The sequence below is a fragment of the Macrobrachium nipponense genome, chromosome 18 (genome assembly GCF_015104395.2).
Source record: "Macrobrachium nipponense isolate FS-2020 chromosome 18, ASM1510439v2, whole genome shotgun sequence".
Classification (NCBI taxonomy): domain Eukaryota; kingdom Metazoa; phylum Arthropoda; class Malacostraca; order Decapoda; family Palaemonidae; genus Macrobrachium; species Macrobrachium nipponense.
Window position 1 is genome coordinate 80,362,505 of NC_087211.1, and position 21,534 is coordinate 80,384,038.

The following is a 21,534-nucleotide window of genomic DNA, read 5'->3' on the forward strand; positions in this document are numbered from 1 at the left end:
TTAGCAGAACCAACCATCAAGAGAGAAAGGAAGGACAGAAGTCAGAAGGAACAAACCAGAAATGACCGGCAACAGCTCACGTTAGGTAAAGAGTGGTCGAGGAAGACTGCGTGTTCAATTGAGGAACAAGCTGTTTAATAAACAAGGATTCCAGAATTGTCAGTAGTTTGCCATTCGGTGCCCGTCCCAATATTTCAAAATCTTTGTATTGTATATTCAGCTTGCATTATTAGCGTGTTGTCTGATATTAGAAAATTCTGGATTAGCAAGTTTGTTACCAGTTCTATAGCTAACGCCCTTATGGCAATCAATTCTGACCCTCAGTAAACAACCCTCTGTGTGGATCCCACGTAGGTCCCCAGATTACATCTAGGGCAATTAAACTTGTACACAACACATGAGGTCATCAAAGGGTCAAGTTTATCCTTGAATTTAAACAAACTACCTAAACTGAGTGGGTTTGTTGGGATGATATTAAATCTAATAGCTGGTATATAATCAAATATGAGTTTCTTAGTGCATCGTAGAAATTTTTGTCATGGATTAAAGGTACATTTCCATAAAATGGAAGCTTAGGCACAGTAGGTAAGGACTTTTGGGATAAAACGTTATTAAGAAGTTTACGAACATACCCGTGAAAAAGTGTAGTGGGAAAATAATTGTTGGTAAAATATTGACGTAAAAAGTTGATTTCTTCGTGAAAAAATTCCCAACTAGATGTCAAAGAGAAGGCACGATGAAGTAATGTGGATAAAGAATTTAATTTAAAACCTTAAAAACAGTGACTATAAAAATTTGAACCTAATCCTGTGAAAGTTCCCTTCCTGTAAACTGAAGTATTAAAATGATCATATTGTCGTAAGACTAAAACATCTAAGAATGGTAGTTTATTATCACTTTCGCACTCCATAGTAAATTTTATATTTGGGTGTGCCGTATTAATGAAATGAAGAAACCTTTCAGCATCGTACTTGGATTTAAAAAGCGCGAAGGTATCGTCAACGTACCTTTTGTAGAATAGCGGATGGTAACTCAAAGGACAGGTGTCTAAAAAATGCTCCTCCACTACACTTTTTCACGGGTATGTTCGTAAACTTCTTAATAACGTTTTTATCCCAAAAGTCTCCTTACCTACTGTGCCTAAGCTTCCATTTTATGCAAATGTACCTTTAATCCATGACAAAAATTTCTACGATGCACTAAGAAACTCATATTTGATTATATACCAGCTATTAGATTTAATATCATCCCAACAAACCCACTCAGTTTAGGTAGTTTGTTTAAATTCAAGGATAAACTTGACCCTTTGATGACCTCATGTGTTGTGTACAAGTTTAATTGCCCTAGATGTAATCTGGGGACCTACGTGGGATCCACACAGAGGTTACTGAGGGTCAGAATTGATTGCCATAAGGGCGTTAGCTATAGAACTGGTAACAAACTTGCTAATCCAGAATTTTCTAATATCAGACAACACGCTAATAAATGCAAGCTGAATATACAATACAAAGATTTTGAAATATTGGGACGGGCACCGAATGGCAAACTACTGACAATTCTGGAATCCTTGTTTATTAAACAGCTTGTTCCTCAATTGAACACGCAGTCTTCCTCGACCACTCTTTACCTAACGTGAGCTGTTGCCGGTCATTTCTGGTTTGTTCCTTCTGACTTCTGTCCTTCCTTTCTCTCTTGATGGTTGGTTCTGCTAACTAGTTTTAATTTTTTTTTATCTTGTCTTTATAATGTATTATGCCTTTTATTTGTAATTTAGCGCTTTTAATATTAATTTTATTGTTTTATGTCTTTACAGCTTGAAAATGAAACCTTTGTGTTTTGAAACGTTGTAATAAAGTATTTTAAGGACCACCTGAGATGTACTTCCTCCTACAAGTCTTCTATTTTTCGAGTTACTAGTAACCGCCATACTTCGGAACGCTTATATCTATATATCTATATATATATATATATATATATATATAGCATATTATATAATATATATATATATATATAATATATATATATATATATATAGATGCATTATGTGTCTCTTAGGCGCGTTTATATAAATAATACCTATACAACAGGGATGTATAAAAACTTCATATAATTTACGTATGAATGGATAAATATATTTTCACATATATAATTATTTACAATTACCTATTTACAACAATAAAAAGACATACATGTTCCTCTTTCTCATTAAGTTTAAAGCTTTTTAATTACTTGCAGTAAACGGGTAACATTACTTTTGCGCTCAAAATCAAATTTATGTCAAGAGACAGCTCTCGAAGGAAACTTCGATAGTAGCGACAGACTTCCATAAAAACACTAAAGTTTCCGTCTTTACTTTAATATTCTGCGCAACAAAACAATATATTACACACACAGAGAGAGAGAGAGAGAGAGAGAGAGAGAGAATTCAATTACCTGCATCCCTGAAGTCGTGTCCCCCGGGAACCTTCTTCACCTTCAGAACGCTAATGTCTCTGGTTTCGTGGATCGTGATGTCGACCAACAGGTCTCTCACGGGGTAGCCCGGGTGGACGTTCACTTTGTGGGAATATACCCCCAGGCGACGCTGCAGGAGCTCCTGAAGAAAAACAAAAACAAGAGAATTTCGTGAGGACCTGAGAATGATGAGGCAATAGGGTAAGGTTGGCGGGCAGCATCCTGATCTGATGTGGGATGTCTCACCTAGTACTGAAACCTCCTGGAACCTATTCGCATGGAATAAACACATCAAAGTAGCCCGTTGACTTGAAATCAGACCCCAACACTGCAGCAGGAACTGATCATAATACAGAACCAAGGGCTTTCAGTATTCTGCAAACCCTTCAATGACGTCATGGCGTTTGAAGTACGAGTTACAAGGCAACATATGCTGGGAGATCGAGGTGTATGAGGGAGGAGGCAAGATGTTCCTCATCAGTTAAAAATAAAGAGGTGAAAAAAGACCAATAAATTTTCGTGCCTGGATCAAAGATGTAAATACCTGAACCAATATACATGTTATTTCGCATTGTCTCAATTTTACGATATTTCCCAAATCAAATGGATTCATGTGATCCCATTGATATATGAATGCTTTAACCAATATGCTTTAATTTGGCTATATATTTTTCAGTACTATTATCCTTCTCAAATTAAATTGATCCATAGGACACTCATTACAAATGTATTGATACACACACATATCAAGTAAACAGTATATGCACGTGTATATATATATATATATATATATATATATATATATATATATATATATATATATATATATATATATAATGTCGCTAAAGACGGAAAGAGCTGCGTCTCAAGAGAGCAAAGACAGAAAAGAAAGGAAGGGAAAGCAAGAATAGGTTCTTGATTTAGAAGGCAAAGCTGTAGAATGAATCTGACAAGGAGCACGTACACACAATATTATATATATATATAGATATATAATATATATATATATATATATATCATGCAAATATATGCACTTGCACATATATATACATCCAACATTATATATATATTTATATAATATTATTAACCTATATATATATTATATATCTATATATATATATATATATATACTATATATATATATATACAATATACATAATTAATATAATGCAAATATATGCACTTGCACATATATATACATCCAACATTATATATATATAATATATATATATATATATATAAATATTATATATATAGAATAATATATATATAACATTGTCAGATTCTACAGCTTCGTCTCCTAAATCAAGAACTTATTTTTGTTTTCCCTTCCTTTCTTTTCTGTCTTTGCTCTCTTGAGACGCAGCACTTTCCGTCTTCAGCGACATCTTTTTTTGCTCACACTCTCCCTATTACATTTTTTTTTTTTCTTTTTGGTCGCCGTCACAAAGGAATTCTCGTGGAAAATAAAGTTGTGTTCGTTCTCAGCCTCTGGCTTTTTTCTTTTTTTTATTTCTGAGAAGCGAGAATGTTTCTCTGTGCCCCAAAGAGGAGGACATAAGAAGAAGAGAGGCTTATTCCTATAATGATGTTTCTTTACGTCAAATCTTAACACTAGTCTTTCAGCATCAGAAATGTAGATGGCAAATGTCGAACGATAGCTTTGAAAACACATTATACACAAGCGGGAAATACACGACACAAACACACAAGCACAATAGCACATATACACCAACAATATTATTTGTGAATAGATTCTAGTTTCTATGTAAACTAAGTCCTAAAACACACTGCCATTCCTATTAATGGTTCATAGTATTTTCATCTGAATGCGGAATCTACCTCACACGGTTAAACAGGAATAAAGAAATAAAACCAGAAACTTGAATAAATATATTATTAAAGATAACAAACTTCAAGATGTCTTGGTAAACCCAGACTTGTACACTGTCTACGCCTGAAGATCCCCTATGGTGAAACAGTTGACATGGGGGGGGGGGGGGGGGGGGGGGGGGGGGTGGGCGGCGGCGGCGGTTATAAGGAGTTTTAAAAGAATGTTTATAGTTGTTATAGTGTCTGTTCCATAAACAAAACATTGAGAGCAAAAGCATATGGACACAAGTCCAGGAACCAGGCAGTCAATGGAAACTGGGGGCTGTTGTGAATGTTATTTTTGAGGAATCTTATCACGACAAATTCTTCATAGGATGATAACCCCGTTTCTAAGATGCCCAGCATATATCGCGACTATGTCTATTATACTGTTTGTTTGTTTGTTTGTTTGTATAGTGTTTTTACGTTGCATGGAACCAGTGGTTATTCAGCAACGGGAACCAACGGCTTTACGTGACTTCCGAACCACGTCGAGAGTGAACTTCTGTCACCAGATATACACATCTCTTACTCCTCACTCAATGGAATGCCTGAGAATCGGACTCACGGCCACCGAGGTGGTGCGCCTACACCATACCGACCAAGCCACCGAGGCGTTCTATTAGATTAAATATGATACTGATGAAACTTATAACTGGTGAACGCACACACGAACTCCAACATATAACGCCTACTGTAAACGTGGACAAGGAATTCTGTGGGCTTTGTTATCGTGTCCCGGCAACCTAGCGTCAAAAGCGCGTCCAGGTTGCCTGAACACGATAACGGAACCTCCCAGCTCAGTTTCCTAGGCTACACAACCAATTTATAGAAGGAGATAAAGAACTGTTTGTCAAAGTGACGTTCAACGGCCGAGTCCTTAGAAGGCAGATCTTTGAGCGGGGGAGAAGAGATCTTTGTAAAAACAGTCAGGTTGAAAGAGATTTTCCAAGAGTTCGTGATTAGACACGGTTACAGATCTTTGCCTAGATCCCAGATGGCCGTCAGGAGTATGTGTGTGTGTGTGTGTGTGGACACTTTCCCGTAGCAGATACACAGACAGACTCAGACACACACACAAACAAACACATACACACGAATCCGGATACTCCTTTTATAACTTTTCATGTTGGAAAGTGGGGTATTTTAATCTGTTCTGGATGATGCTTTTGTCCACTGGGGAATTGGTGAAAATGATTTTGAATGTATTTTGTGAAACGTTGAATGAATAAAAAAAAGGAATATAATAGATGGTAAACAAGGCACATAATACAAAATGCAAAATAGGTTTGTGTTTTATTGGACTCTTCTTGAATATACGCATGTATTAAGCCAAGAGTGATATAACGCACAAAAAACATTTTATACATACACATAATATATATATATAATATATATATAGAGATATATAATAGATATATATATATATATATATATATATCTATATATATATATATATATATATATATATATATATATATATATATACATATATATATGTGTGTGTGTGTGTGTGTGATATGCGATGCAGGAATAGATGAAAAATTCAATCTTATATAACCCATTTTCTTCGTTTTTCTTTTTTTTTTTTTTTTCTAATTCTTGCAGAACTATGCATATCTGTCTTCAAGAAGCAAAGCAACAGCAGTGGCATTAATATATCTGAACTACAAAGAACTCTCAAGAAGTAGCTACTCAGCCCAAATAAGTCGAGACACCCTTAAAGTGCCCAAGAAGGCATTAGAGAGTTGCGTAATCGCTTCCTTCGAGAGGGTATAATACTGTCAAAGTTATTCTCAAGACGGGAATAAATTCTCTCCAACATATATATACTATAACTGTAATTTCTACTCTGGGGGGAAACTTCACGACATTAGTTTGGAAGGACTTCCTGAAGAGTACTCTCTCTCTCTCTCTCTCTCTCTCTCTCTCTCTCTCTCTCTATCATGTCTCTCTCTCATCTCTCTCGTCTCCTCTCTCTCTCTCTCTCTCTTTACTACTTTCTATTTTGTCTTATGTGATGCTGAAGGGGTGAGGATGTAATTCGTTGATAGAATTCGTTCAGGAAGGAATATTACACACACACACACACACACACAAACACACACACACACACACACATATATATATATATATGTGGAAATGTTTATATCAAATTCTGAAAGTCTCAGAGTTTTCGAATTTCAAAAGGAAAAACTTTTGAGATATCGTATTTAAAATTACAAACGTTTCAATACTCGATTTCAAAAATCATTTAGTTATAGGATTTCAAAAAGAAACACCAGATTTCGAAATAAATGGAAAAACTTTGGGTTATCATATTTAAAATATCATAGATTCCAGTTAAAATAAAAAAGCGTTCAAGTACTTGATTTCAAAATCATTTAGCTATGGGATTTGATAAAGAAACACAAAAATAATAAAAAAATAAATAAATAAATAAACTTCGGGCTATCATATTTAATAATAATATTATTAAACATGATTCCAGTTAAAAGAAAAAGCGTTCAAGTACTTAATTTCAAAATCATTTAGTTATAAAATTTCAAAACGAAACACCAGAATTCCTCCCCCACCAAAAAAAAAAAATAAAAAAAAATAAATATAATAAATTAATAAATAAATTACAAACTTTGGGTTATCATATATAATATATTATAGATTCCAGTTAAAATAAAAAAAAAGCGTTTAAGTACTTATTTCAAAATCATTTATTATAGGACTTCAAAAACAGATGCCCGGACCTATATAAAAAAGAAAATAGCTTAGATGTCAGTTTCCTAAAATGTTCAAATGTAACCAGATCTCAAAAAAAAAAAAAAAAAAGAAAAAAAAAATAAGGAACGATATCATATCGGGAACACAACGCAGCAACAGAACACAGAGGGGACCGGGCGCTCGTTATCGAGGTTCGTGGCACAATCGTTCCATAGGAACGAGTGGTCATAAGTAGGCCCATTAATGAGCTGGTTAGAGGGGAAAGGGGAACATTAAGCCCGCTGCCATTTGAGGGGACGTAAAGTGAAACCTTAATGGCGAGTCAGACCTTTATAAAGGGGAGATTTGGAGCTGAGGGGATTTTGCCTGAGGGGAATTTCTGATGAGGGGAAGTTTCTGACAGGTATTTTTGAGGGGAATCTCAAGAGGGGAATGTCTGAGATGAATTAACTGAGTGGAATTTCTGATGGGAATCTTTTTGGGAAGTCTGACAGGAATTTTTAAGGGGAATCTCAGAGGGGAATTTCTGAGATGAATTAACTGAAGGGAATTTCTGAGATGAATTAAATGCGGGGAGTTTCTAATGGGAAGTTTCTAACAGGATCTTTTTAAGGGAATCTCGGAAGGGAATTTCTGATGGGAGTTTCTGAGAGGAATTTCTTAGGGGCATTTCTGAGATGAATTAACCAAGGGAAATTTCTGATGAGATGAATTTTCTGATTGGAATATCTGAGGAGAATTTTAAGGGAATTTTCTGTGGGGAGATTCTTCTGGGGAATTTCTGATGGGAATTTCTGGGGGGAAATGTCTGAGAGCATTTTGTTTGGGGAATTTCTTGAGAGGAATTGTCGAGGAGAATTTTCTGATGGGAATTTCTTAGGGGAATTGCCTGAGGGGAAACTATGAGAATTTCACAAAGAGAATTTACTTATAGAAATTTTTGAGTGGAATTTCTTAAGGGGAATTTCCTGAGTGATTATTCTGAACGAAATTTCTTAATGGAATTTCCGAGAGGAATTTCTTAAGGGGAATTACCTGAGGGGAAATTATGAGTGGAATTTCTTAAGGGAACTTCCTCAGTAGAATTTTTGAGGGGAATTTCTTAAGGGGAATTACCTGAGGGGAAACTATGAGAATTTCCCAAAGGGAATTTACTCATGGAAATTTCTGAGGGAAATTTCTTAACGGAATTTCCGAGAGGAATTTCTTAAGGGGAATTACCTATGTGGAAATTATGAGTGGAATATCTTAAGGGAACTTCCTGAGTAGAATTTTTGAGAGAAATTTCTTAAGGGGAATGACCTGAGGGAAACTAATGAGGATCAAACTTAACGAAAAGAGGAAATGTGAAAAGGCAATATGAGTAGTTGAAATTAAAATTTCGATAATTTTAATTCTTTTTATAAAATTTAATTTTTCTCTATATCAAGGAACGATTTCAGCCTTAGGAGAGAGAGAGAGAGAGAGAGAGAGAGAGAGAGAGAGAGAGAGAGAGAGAGAGAGAGGAGGATTAAGCTTCGCAAAGCCTGCGAATAATCCATAAGGCTTTTAATACACATTAATTTTAACTGCAGCATTATAATACTTTTGAATGTTGCAGCGTGTATGAAATACGATGTCAATAATGCATGTGGAATTTATCTGTTCGAACAAAAACGCTCATATTGTGATGTATGTATATATATATATATATATATATATATATATATATATATATATATATATGTGTGTGTGTGTGTGTGTATATAAATATACATATATATATATATATATATATATATATATATATATATATATATAAAGCTCAATATTTCACCAGTAAAAACGAGCCAAAGTTTCTTTGGCGCAATCCAGTTTTCTGCCCAGAGATGACCTCAGCCACGGCCCCTAAAACTCTTAGCCGCGGCCCACGAAACTCAGCCACGGTCGGGTGGTGGCCTATGTTGTTGGTACCTATAGCGATGCCAGAAGCACGATTATGGATAACTTTAACTTTAAATATAATAAAAGAAAATTACAGAGGCTAAAGGGCTGAAACTGGACGTGATTGATGATTGGAGGGTGGGTGATCAACATACCAATTTGAAGCCCTCTAGCCTCAGCAGTTTTGAAGATCTGAGGGCGGACTGACGGACGAAGCCGGAACAATACTTAGTTTTCTTTTACAGAAAACCAAAAACGAATCTGGCTTAAGATTACAAAGAAAATCTTACGACAGCTACATAATTCTCGCTTTAATTTTTCTTGTTTCTTTCCCTCTATCGACAGCTGTTAATTCAAGAGAAATCATCACTGTACAGACAACATTCATTCCGCTCAGTCAGTCTTGCCAGAGAAAAAAGTTGTTAAACATTATTACCGAAGACTACCCTATCTTTGACATAAAAATAGTTGTTAAACATTATTACCGAAGTCTACCTTATATTTGACATAAAAATAGCTGTTAAACATTATTGCCGAAGACTACCCTATCTTTGACATAAAAATAGTTCTTTAACATTATTACCGAAGACTACCCTATCTTTGACATAAAAATAGTTCTTTAACATTATTACCGAAGACTACCCTATCTTTGACATAAAAATAGTTCTTTAACATTATTACCGAAGTCTACCTTGTATTTGACATAAAAATAGTTGTTAAACATTATTACCGAAGACTACCCAATCTTTGACATAAAAATAGTTGTTAAACATTATTACCGAAGTCTACCCTATCTTTGACATAAAAATAGTTGTTAAAAATTATTACCAAAGTCTACCCTATATTTGACATAACGAATACGTAAGTCTTTTTCTTTTGACACAAGGCTAATACTCCGTCACTCTTATGACAAAAGATTGATGAAATCACGTAGCAATGTCAAATGGATTGAAAATTCACAGCATAATGTATTCAGAAGAAATTCTTCTATCAATTTTTTAAAAGGTCATTATAACACGGCTCCCCTACACATCTGATTGTGAAACACAGTTACAAAATGATGACTACGAAGAAAAAAATGCGGGATGGTCAGCGTTGCTCCCTCCGCCATAGGCCTAAAAAAATTAATGGGCCTCCTTTCATCTTTTCAACTCCATTAGGATTCGGTTTTGTCAGTTCTACTGACGTGTTATTCTGGATACCTACACAGAAATTAGTATGGATTCCAATGAAATCTCTGTATTTTGGGTTTCTTCACATTTGGATTATTGTATAGTGGAAGTACTTGCTTATACGTAAAGGATTTTTTTTTTATATTATTAAATATATGAATACGTGCACATTTCAAGTTAGATTAATCCTAGACGTATGCAAATTCATTATCGATCGAAATTCCATATAAGATGATTTATGGTACTCTATCACATTCCCCTCCCCTTTCATAGAACCCCTCCCTACCCATCTTTCCCTACCCATACTCTTACGTCTTTCCTGACGACTCATCCATACTCTCCCCCCTCCCCTTCCAATATAAGGTGGGCAGCCCCGTGTCTTATCATCTGGATCAGCGCTACCCGTTTCTTCTTGATTTCTACTCCTGCTCACCTAACAGAACAAAGCCATTAGAGAGAGAGAGAGAGAGAGAGAGAGAGAGAGAGAGAGAGAGAGAGAGAGAGAGAGAGAGAGAGAGAGATTTTTAATAGTTGCACACTGAGAATATTTATGCTAAACTTATAACAAATAGAGAAATAGAATTTTCCATTACCTGAGAGAGAGACAGAGAGAGACAGAGAGAGAGAGAGATTTATGAATGTTTGCATACTGAAAATATTTGTTACAATTATAAAAAAACAGAAATAGAATCTTCCATTACAAGTATGAGAGAGAGAGAGAGAGAGAGAGAGAGAGAGAGAGAGAGAGAGAGAGAGAGAGAGAGCAGCTGTTATGTTGCTGATTCAACGTGTAAATGGAGTAAGATTGGGGTGGGTGGGGACAAGAAAGCCATTTTGATTGCCTGATATCTATTGTGGTCTCTCTCTCTCTCTCTCTCTCTCTCTCTCTCTCTCTCTCTCTCTCTCTCTCGCCAGGAGAGTCAGGGCGCATTTACATAAGAGGCTATTGCAGGGAGATTCTTATACCAAGACGTGAAAGATATGGCTTTCAGCTTTTATAACAGTTCATTATTTTTTTTATTATTATCAGTAAAAAAAACACACACACACACTATTAAAGTTTAATGTTAATGTGCTTTGAAGCCTTGAAGCCTAAAAACTCCATAATAGCTAGTGCTTATCAACCGCTTATAATTACTGCAGCAGAGTCGTATGCTGAGAGAGAGAGAGAGAGAGAGAGAGAGAGAGAGAGAGAGAGAGAGAGAGAGAGAGAGGGATAATGGTAGGATACTTGAAAGTAAAAGTTGGCTTGGAGATAGATATTGGCACACAGACAAATATGTTCATTTATAACTTTATATCTATCTATACATACATACATATTTATAAATAATACAGTATATATTTATGTATATATCAGGACACCTCGAGAAAATAAACACAAATAAGATTAGCTAAAAAATAAATGAAAGACAAATAGAATAAAATTAAATAAAACCCTTGATTTAAAAAAAAAACCAAACCTATTCAAGTCGGTTCGATACAAACTCAGATATAAAAAAAAGGGATTGCAAAACCTTGACATAAAAAAATATATATACATAAAGAAAATAAAAAAGATCAAATACAGAGACACTAAATCTTCGGTGAAGGAATTCAAGAGGTAAAACATTCGTCTATTTCTTTGGTGTAATCTCCCATCCAATTTCAGCCTTCAGAGTCTTTTCTTCTTCTTCTTCTTTTCTTCTTCTTCTTTTTTTTACCTGAATTGGTAAGAAGTGACCCCATCCATCGTACGCAGTCCATTCGATAACCCAAGGGCTCCTCGGATGGGAAGAAATAATCTATTGGAGTCGTTTAGAGAGAGAGAGAGAGAGAGAGAGAGAGAGAGAGAGAGAGAATACAAAAGGGACCCTCCGTTACGGTGGCATAAAAACAAAAAATAAAACGATAAAGAGGCCATTAAAAACCATTTTGGAGCAGGACGCACGAGCATTAGGGTTGTTCTTAAATGACTCATTCCGACGGTATACGACGCTTCTTCCTTCCCGTTCGAGACAACGACGAGTCTTCCTTCCTTCCGTTGCAGGTCAGCAGGAATCAGGAGGAACTAGGAGGAGGAGGAAGCAAAGGATGTCCGAGAAGAGGGATTCATGATCTTAGAAGAGGCCAGAGGGACGTCACAGGGACTCCTTTGAAAACGACACAATGGGGTATATATGTGCCGGATATGCGGGAGGGAAAGACGAGACGAGAAAAGTTAGCGGTGGCTGGGTTGAAGTTCAACACCACGATGGCGTAGCCTTTGTAAATACTCTGCTAGCTCTCTCTCTCTCTCTCTCTCTCTCTCTCAGAAGAAGGAGAAGAAGAAGAGGAGGAGGGGGAAGAAGAAGAAGAAGAAGAAGACGAAGAAGAAGAAATGAAAGCTGTCAGGCTAAGATGCGTTTGAACATCTCTCCTACTAAGCTTGCATCTTCTTCGCCTTTATAATAAAAACCACAGGAAAACGAGCACCAAGGAAGACACATTGCCAACAGTTTCCATCCTGGGTTATGGCAAGATTTACTTTCTTTCCTTCTTTCTTAAACTCTTCAGCTTAAAGCCCTCATGACAAGATTCAACAGACTAGAATTATCCCAAGATGGCTCCAAAAGGTAATTAGCCAGCAGAGAGAAACAAGTTACAAGAAATGGTAATAAATAAATGAATATGATGGGATATAAAACAAAACCAGTAAACCTGATATCCAGGAGACTTTAGCAGCAGCAGCATCAGAGAGCAGGCAGGAATTTACTCCTCGCTTCAATACTTCAGAGATTTGCAGCTTCGACAACTTAGCTGTAACCAAGATAAACTCTTTGCAAACTTGTGGGGGTTTCCATTCTGTAATACCCTGATACTGACTTGGTGGCATTTCTCATACATTGAGCTCTTAAACTAATTCCTTTTTCGACTTCTTGAAAGGGGGTTAAGTCGTTGTGAAACAATGATCACGAATCTAGGCAGATTTGGCCCGTACTATCACTTACACCTAAGGTTATATAAGTCAGAGCAGTGGACCACTACAGTCTTGGGAAAGTTTAAGGGATTTTAATTCGAATTCTTTGTGACAAAGAGCGAAAGAAATGAGTTTTTTTCATCGAAAACATTAATACCTTTAAAACCAACTCGGCCTCTACGATATTCTCTCATAACTCAAGATAAAAACTATTCACAGAAATTACTCTCCAAAGGTTAAGGATGACTGATTTCGAAGAGTTATGTGGCATCGCACTTTTGGCGCTAATATCATCTTTAAGAAACTGGTCACATTAAACACTTAAATTTTTCAGACTCTTCTTACTCCGGAGGCGAAGGGTTTTAAACTAATTACATCACACCTTGCTACATAGCATTGGGAATTGGAGGAGAATATTATGACTAGAAACTGCCAGCGCGTTTTGTGTGTTATTGGGAAAATAGCAGATGTCGCGCTCGAGAAACGAACAGACTTAGCATGGAATGGGACAAAGGATGAATAGTTATTGCAATTATTTAGATGTATAGAACTTGCATTCCAGTTTCTCACGTTCAATACTAAATTACTTTTTGCATATACAGTTTCTCACGTTAAATACTAAATTACTTATTGCACATACAGTTTCTCACGTTAAATACTAAATTACTTATTGCACATACAGTTTCTCACGTTAAATACTAAATTACTTATTGCACATACAGTTTCTCACGTTAAATACTATGCTATTTATTGCATAGAATAAAGATTGTGCTCTATGTTGAAGGAAAGCAATAAACTTACTTATAATAATAATATAGAAAAAGCATCGAAAAAAACACAAAAACGGAATAACAAGTATAATAATAATATAATGTCTGAAAAAAGTCATCACCAGGATATTCACGTACCAAAAGAAAAAAAGTCTAATAAAAAAAATCTCTAGAGCAATTACACAGCTGACTCAGGATTCCAAAGGAGTCACAAAAATGGTCAAATATCACACCAGATGTCATACTGAATATTATGATATACTAACCACTTTCCTTACTTTTATAATATTTATGCCATTTTATTTTTATCAAAATCTACAAGTTCATCATGCTACTTTTGTAATGCTTTGTAACCAACCCACGCAAAGAAGGAGCACTTTCTTTTTCCCAAAAGTGCCCACGACTAACATAAATAAATAAAAAAAATAAACAAAACCAGTAAGAATCTTCAGGATTTAAAAGTTATCTATGACCTTATGCTCGACGGCCTCAGGGAGCCGCCACTGGATATAAAGAAGAGAGACAGGAAGCGATGATATAGGTCTTGGTATGATACAACATTCATTGACGCCATCTCTTGAAGAACTTACAAAACTTTAGTGATTATTTTTAATTATGTTATGAATAAATACGAGAAGGCTGAGGTGCCAAACAGCGGCCCTAGAAAACCAGAACATTTTTCTTGCACAATTTGACTGAGAAACAACCATATTCGGTGAGAATTGGCAACAGGAGTGCGGTTAAAGAAATCGTACCCCTGCGTCTTGATACTCTTATAAGCGCCTGCATCGCTATCTATCGTCCTTCTCGCGATCTTTCGCCTCGTCTATCTATCGGCCCCTTCCTTCTCTTAAAGGAGGACACGACTCAGCGACCCTCTCTCGCCCACACATCGGGAATACGGACTTCAAAACAAGCGGATTATATTATGCACCTCCATGGAATAGGTCAACGCATTCAGACGAAAGGTCATGTTATTGCCGGCCACTTCAGAAGGAGAAAGTTGGGGGAGGAGGAGGAGGAGAGAGAGAGAGAAAACAATGTACCCGAAGGAATTTGCTTGACGAGACATGATCTGATGATGACTGGTATTCCAAGCATATTCCACTCTCTCTCTCTCTCTCTCTCTCTCTCTCTCTCTCTCTCTCTCTCTCTCTCTCTCTCAAAAGGAATTGGACGATTCCTGTTTGTGCACAGGATACCTAGGTATTTCGACACAGAAATAAGAGTAATAACAATCATAAAAATAGTGTTGTTAGAATATTGATAATTTTAACATCTTGAGAAGAGTCATATAAATACCTCGTCAGCGAACTTTAAAACACAATAGCAAACAATAATAATGAAATATGACAACTTCACTGATGACCATAAAGAATTACCGTCATTTTTATGATAGCAGTCAGTAATGCCGAGCTATTAAGCGTGTCCCCCAAAAAGATTCATATTTATTCAAGTTCTGAAAAACGTCTGAATTCTTCTGTGAGAGCTACGTCATTGCCAAATGATACAGAGGGGAAATGTCACAATAGACAGATAAATATATAGACAGACAGACACACAGATAGATCGATAGATAGATAGATAGACAAATAAACAGACAGGTATCAGACGACGACCCAGCAGGACGCCACCTTAAGTATCACGTCGTATTGCTATCTATCTATCTATCTATATAGATAGATAGATAGATAGATAGATAGACAGACGGATAGGTAGATAGATAGACAGACAGATAAACAGACAAATTAGATAAACAGGACACCACCACACGTCTCATGTCGTATTTCTATCTTAAAATATTTTACATAAGAACAAAAAAACTATGTCACAAGATAGATAGATAGATAAACAGACAGATAGATAGATAGATAGATAGATAGATAGATAGATAGATAGATAGACAGACAAACAGATGGAGAGACAGACCGATTAGAGATAAACAGTCAGGTATCAGAGGGGAACCCAGCAGCACACCATCATACGTAAGTCTCCAGTCCTATATTTTTTCCCCTAAAATATTTCACGCAAGGAAAAAAATCCTACCGGAGGACTTAAAGGCGAGACCGCACATGAAGGCTCCGTCTGTCTTTAAAGATTTAAAAGCCATTCATAGTTCAGGCTAAAGGTCGCTGACCTAAGTTCGCCCTCGAGGGTTACCTCATTCGTACCTTGGAAACATTTATTCCTCGGGCCGCTGCCTCTCTGATTGATTGATTGATTTCATTTGTGCAATGGCGACGACCAGGAATGTCCGCAGGCTTTGCCATGTAACTGCCTATTTTATATTCATGTATGATACTGCGTATCAAGCAGTTTAAACAACTATTCGTCTGATCATACACAATGTTATATACGTATATACATGTGTATATATATATATAATAATATATATATATATATATAGATATATATATATATATATATATATATATTAGTATATATATATATATATATATATATATATATATATCGTGTGTGTGTGCGTAATTAAAAATCACAGCAGAATCACGTGACTTCATTAAATAAGCGAATAATTGGTGGTATTTGCTATATATAATATATACATATATATATATATATATATATATATATATATATATATATATAAAATGCAATATATAGATATATAATATATATATATATAGGATATATATATATATATATATATATAGACCTTATATCTATCTATGAATGTATATACTTATAAATCTAATTATATATATATATAATATATATATATATATATTATATATATTTATATATAAATATATACATTCATCTATAGCAAATCCCAATCCAGGCTTTTAATCTATCTACCTCAATACTCCTTTCTGTAGAGTAATTTTTACCTCCCCAAAATAAAGCAACCCCCGAAGCTAGGAATGACGTTTAAACTTTGACTGACTGACCAATTAATCCTGAGCTATCTGGCGGCGGAAACAGCCGAGGTCACTGACCTTGAAAAGAAAACAGAGGGCCGCGGTGGTTTCAGCTGAGACCACTTCATTAAAGGTGTGGTACCAAGGAATTTGGCACAGGATATACCTGGCGCCGTATCATATACTAAGAGCTGGATTAATTTTATACATGTCTATAACTCTTAACATGAAATGTCAAAATATACATTTAAAAACCAATGTCCTCCTCTTTGTGATGTAACTGCATTTATTATCAAGCACATAAGTTTAAATTACGTAAATATTATAATTAAAATCCACTTCACTCCATATTAAAACTACCTTCTCTTTTCATATTCACTTCAATAAGGTAATAATCACATATACCTCCACCTACTGCTCCGCTCCCCATAACTGCTTCCTAACAAAACTAACCAGAAAAATAAGGAAAACAATGAAACACAAAAATATTAAAATAAAAAAGCAACCACCCAGCTCAGGCATATCGACCCGTCACACGGGACTGCCGAGTGAATCCATCTTTAAGTACCACTCACCTCATAGGTCAGGTAGAAGATGACCTCGTCCTGCTCCGTTACGGTGACGTCCACGCGGAATCGGGTCGTCTCTCGTTCTCTGTGGAAGAAAAAAGATGATGATGATGATAAAGCAGAGGTCAATTAGTGAGAACTTTTTCTGCTAAAAAGGTTACTATCTGAAGTCCAGACTGCTTGTCATTCCGAGAGAGAGAGAGACAGAGAGAGAGAGAGAGAGAGAGAGAGAGAGGTGAAAAATATCGCAAGGTAGGGTTGAGAGAGAGAGAGAGAGAGAGAGAGAGAGAGAGAGAGAGAATCAGTAAACTTCGCAATACATTTTATCACGTTTCCAGACTTGGCCCAGAAAAATAAAAGGGGTGACACACAATCCGCTCTCCCTTACAAAGCAGCTCGAGAGAGAGAGAGAGAGAGAGAGAGAGAGAGAGGAGAGAGAGAAGCACTTAGTTATTCTCATAATTCCCTAGGAACTGCCATCAAAGAAGGGCGCCTCAGGAAACACTTTGGGGAGCCGCGCTGACACAAGTCGGGGAATTAAAAAACTCCATGAAATGCAAGATGGAGGACAAACTTGGAAAACGCAGCTGGGCTGTTTATTAATAAAACAACCACTTTTCCCTTCTTGTTTATTTATATATATATATATATATATATATATATAATATATATATATATATATATATATTTTTTATTTATATTTTACTTGCTGTTGCTATATTTATACTATTTATTATACTTGCGGTTGCTATATTTATATATAATTTCTTTTACACTTGCGGTTGCTATATTTACTCTTTTTTAATACTTGTGGTTGTTATATTTTTATATATACTTTTTTTTATACTTACAGTTGCTATATTTATACTTTTTTATTACTTGCAGCTGCTATATTTATACTTTTTTAATACTTGCAGTTGCTATATTTATACTTTTTTAATACTTGAAGTTGCTATATTTATACTTTTTTAATACTTGCAGTTGCTATATTTATACCTTTTTTTAATACTTGCGGTTGCTATGTTTATACTTTTTTTTTTAATACTTGCGGTTGCTATATTTATAATCTTTTTTAATACGTGAGGTTGCTATATTTATACTTTTTTAATACATGCGGTTGCTATATTTACAATTTTTTATACTTGCTTTTGCTATATTTATATATAATTTCTTTAATACTTGCGGTTACTACATATAATCTATATCATACTTGAGGTTGCTATAATTATATATGCTTTTTATTGTACTTACGGTTGCTATATTAGATATTCATTCCAAGTAAAGACGAGTTTATAACTTGTCATACTAAACTGTTTGCCCGTCCAGGTTGCGGGCGGGATAGGAAAGGGATGGGGAAGGTAAGGGAGACATGACGTATCCATCCTCCTCATGCAAACCTGTTTGTCCGCCCGGTGGGAGCGGGAAGGTAAAGAAGACGTACACATCCACCCTCCTGCAAACCTGTTTGTCTGCCCAAGGGTGGGAGCGGGGTAGGTAGGGGATCGGGAGGGTGGGGGGAGACACGACGGGCAACACCGGGTTCCAGCGCAGCGTAGCGTGCACCCATCAAGCTCGGTTTAACAATACCATTCAAGTTCCCAAGGATAGGATGAAAGCGAACGGGACGTCTAATTTAAAATCAATCAACGATTTCTTTTATTTTCCTTTATTTTTTATCTTATTTTTTTTGTACAGCCAAAAGAGACTCACTTCATTAAAGTCATTGATGAGCCGGGCGTGGGGGGGGGGGGTGGGGGGGGGGGGGGGGGGGGGGGGGGGGTGTTAGGGGGCTTCCTTACTAGCCCTTTAAATTCCGACAATATCTGATTAAGAAATGGTTCGTTTGATTTCCAATTCAGTGGATTAAACGTCTTTATTTTCTTTTGACAATTACCTGGAACATTGGGAGCTGCTGCTGCTGCTGACGATTCTGTTTGAATATCATTACCCCTCTCTCTCTCTCTCTCTCTCTCTCTCTCTCTCTCTCTCTCTCCACGTGTCTGGAATGACCCGCTCACGTTTCAAAAACAGGAAACGGAAAAGGAAAGCGAATTGGTATGTCATAAAAAAGGAGAAAGGTGTAAAAATCAATAACGCACGACGAAAGGAAGCCAGACAATGGCCGTTGGACACGTACCAGGAGAAAGGAGAATAGAAAATATAAATAAGAAGAAAACACCACAGGAGGACGGATATGACAGCGAAGATCCAAAGGAAAAGATAAATGCCAACTTGACAGGACGACGAGAATGAGGAAAACAAAAATCAAGAACGACGGGAGAACGAAAAATGGAAGAACAGAGAAGTCATAAAGACGAGTGTGGCGTGACAAACGATGAAAACGAATTAGAAGAAGAAGGAGAAGAAGAAGAGGTATACAATGTTCCCCATTACGATGGAACTTCATTTGATCTCGACAAGTGTTACTTGTCTTTATGAAAGGGGGAAAAGTTTCCAACAAGAGGGCTTACAAACATCCTCAGAGGGTTCGTTTGTTTTTGCGTTAAATATCATCTTATTGCATGAGAGAGAGAGAGAGAGAGAGAGAGAGAGAGAGAGAGAGAGAGAGAGAGAGAGAGAGAATTTTTGTTTTGTTTTAATCAATTTATAGCGCGCATTGGCGACAGATATTAAAGTACATAGTGACAATAATATTGTTTACATCTATATGGTAATTTGGTTATACCAAAAGAATTCATATAGAATACAAAATGAACAGAGAGAGAGAGAGAGAGAGAGAGAGAGAGAGAGAGAGAGAGAGAGAGCTCAGATAACCAAGTCTAATGAGGGGGCACCCTGCCCACATTGGTCCAAAGCACGCACTGGGTAATACACCAGTAACTCCACCAGTTCATAGCCCCCCTAGTAAACTATATAAGCCAGGGGACAATAGGCTGGTTTATAGCAACCTCATTGAGACGTCATTACAAGGCTGAAAAAAGCCTATAAACAGTCAGTCCGTAGTTTTTGGAATAAAACTATCCAGAGGAATTGGCGGACAGTAGGTTGATTACTGCGGAGGGGAACATTTTTCTGATTTTTTTTTTTTTAGGGAGAGAGAGATGAACATCTGTTTCTGTTGAAGTAGAGAGTGAGTTTATGCATGACTAGTCTGATTTTTCCTAGATAGTGTACTGACACATACCACTAGATTTCAAATGGAACGCGATGAAATCTGTCCGCAGAGAGAGAGAGAGAGAGAGAGAGAGAGAGAGAGAGAGAGAGAGAGAGCCATCTGTAATTTCCTGCCAGCCCCACCCTCCGCCCGACCCCCCGCCGCCCCCACTGAAATTAAAGGCCAGCCGTAAATTAACTTTTAATACCCATATATCGTTCATTATCGCCCCGTAATTAGCAGCAATTAGCGTCTCGTAATTTCCGACTACATAATCATTTATTTTTTTGTTTTTTTCTTTCGACGAAATTAATGATCGCCGTAATTAAAATCTGCGAAATATACCGCTTATCACAACCACCAGCTGCTGACCAGCTCCGTTTAATTATGGTCTTACTGCAATTTACGTCCGCCGAGAATGTGGCGGTGGGGGGGGGGGGGGGGGGGGGGGGGGGGGGGGGGGGGGGGGGGGGGGGGGGGGTAAGAAATGGTGTGTTAACGACTTCTTTCGGTGATTCATTTCAGATCCAGTTTAAGATATATACAGGAATGTATCTCCTGGTTGCTTGGTGGGAACACTTGTGTCCCAGGACAAGAACACAGGTTATGTATAAGGATGTGTGTGTGTATCTATATCTATATATATAAATATAAATATCAATATATATATATATATATATATATATATATATGACTGGTAAAAATATTCTCTTACAACAGAATTCCATCTAATAAAGGAGCCCATAAAAACGCCAAAAATATAGAAAGTAAGGACTATATTTCAGAGACTGCCGTCTCTCTCTCTCTTCAGTCTCTGAAATATGTATACTTACTTTCTATATATTTTGTCGTTTTTATGGGCTCCGTTTATTATATATATATATATATATATATATATATATATATATATATATTATATATATATATATATATATATATATATATATACATGCATAAAACACCAACATAAAACCGGAAAAAGGAAAAACAGGAACAGAAATAAACAACAGCAAAATAAGCAAAAAAAACGATTAATCAAACCACGAAACAGAGCACAACAGCCAGCCCCCCACCCCAGACGAAAACCACTCGAAATGACCAAACCACCAAATCAACCACCG

General features: G+C 36.4%; 1 protein-coding gene across 2 annotated transcripts in view; it reads right to left on the reverse strand.

Annotated features, from left to right (window-relative positions):
- Positions 1–21,534, reverse strand: part of LOC135197249 (inter-alpha-trypsin inhibitor heavy chain H4-like) — a 446,440-nt gene that overhangs the window by 15,877 nt on the left and 409,029 nt on the right. For both annotated transcript variants that reach the window (XM_064224346.1, XM_064224345.1), the window contains exons 4-5: positions 17,305–17,383; positions 2,434–2,596 (exon numbers count right to left, since the gene is read on the reverse strand). In XM_064224346.1, the coding sequence (XP_064080416.1) occupies positions 2,434–2,596; positions 17,305–17,383 (242 nt within the window). The remainder of the gene's footprint in view (positions 1–2,433; positions 2,597–17,304; positions 17,384–21,534) is intronic.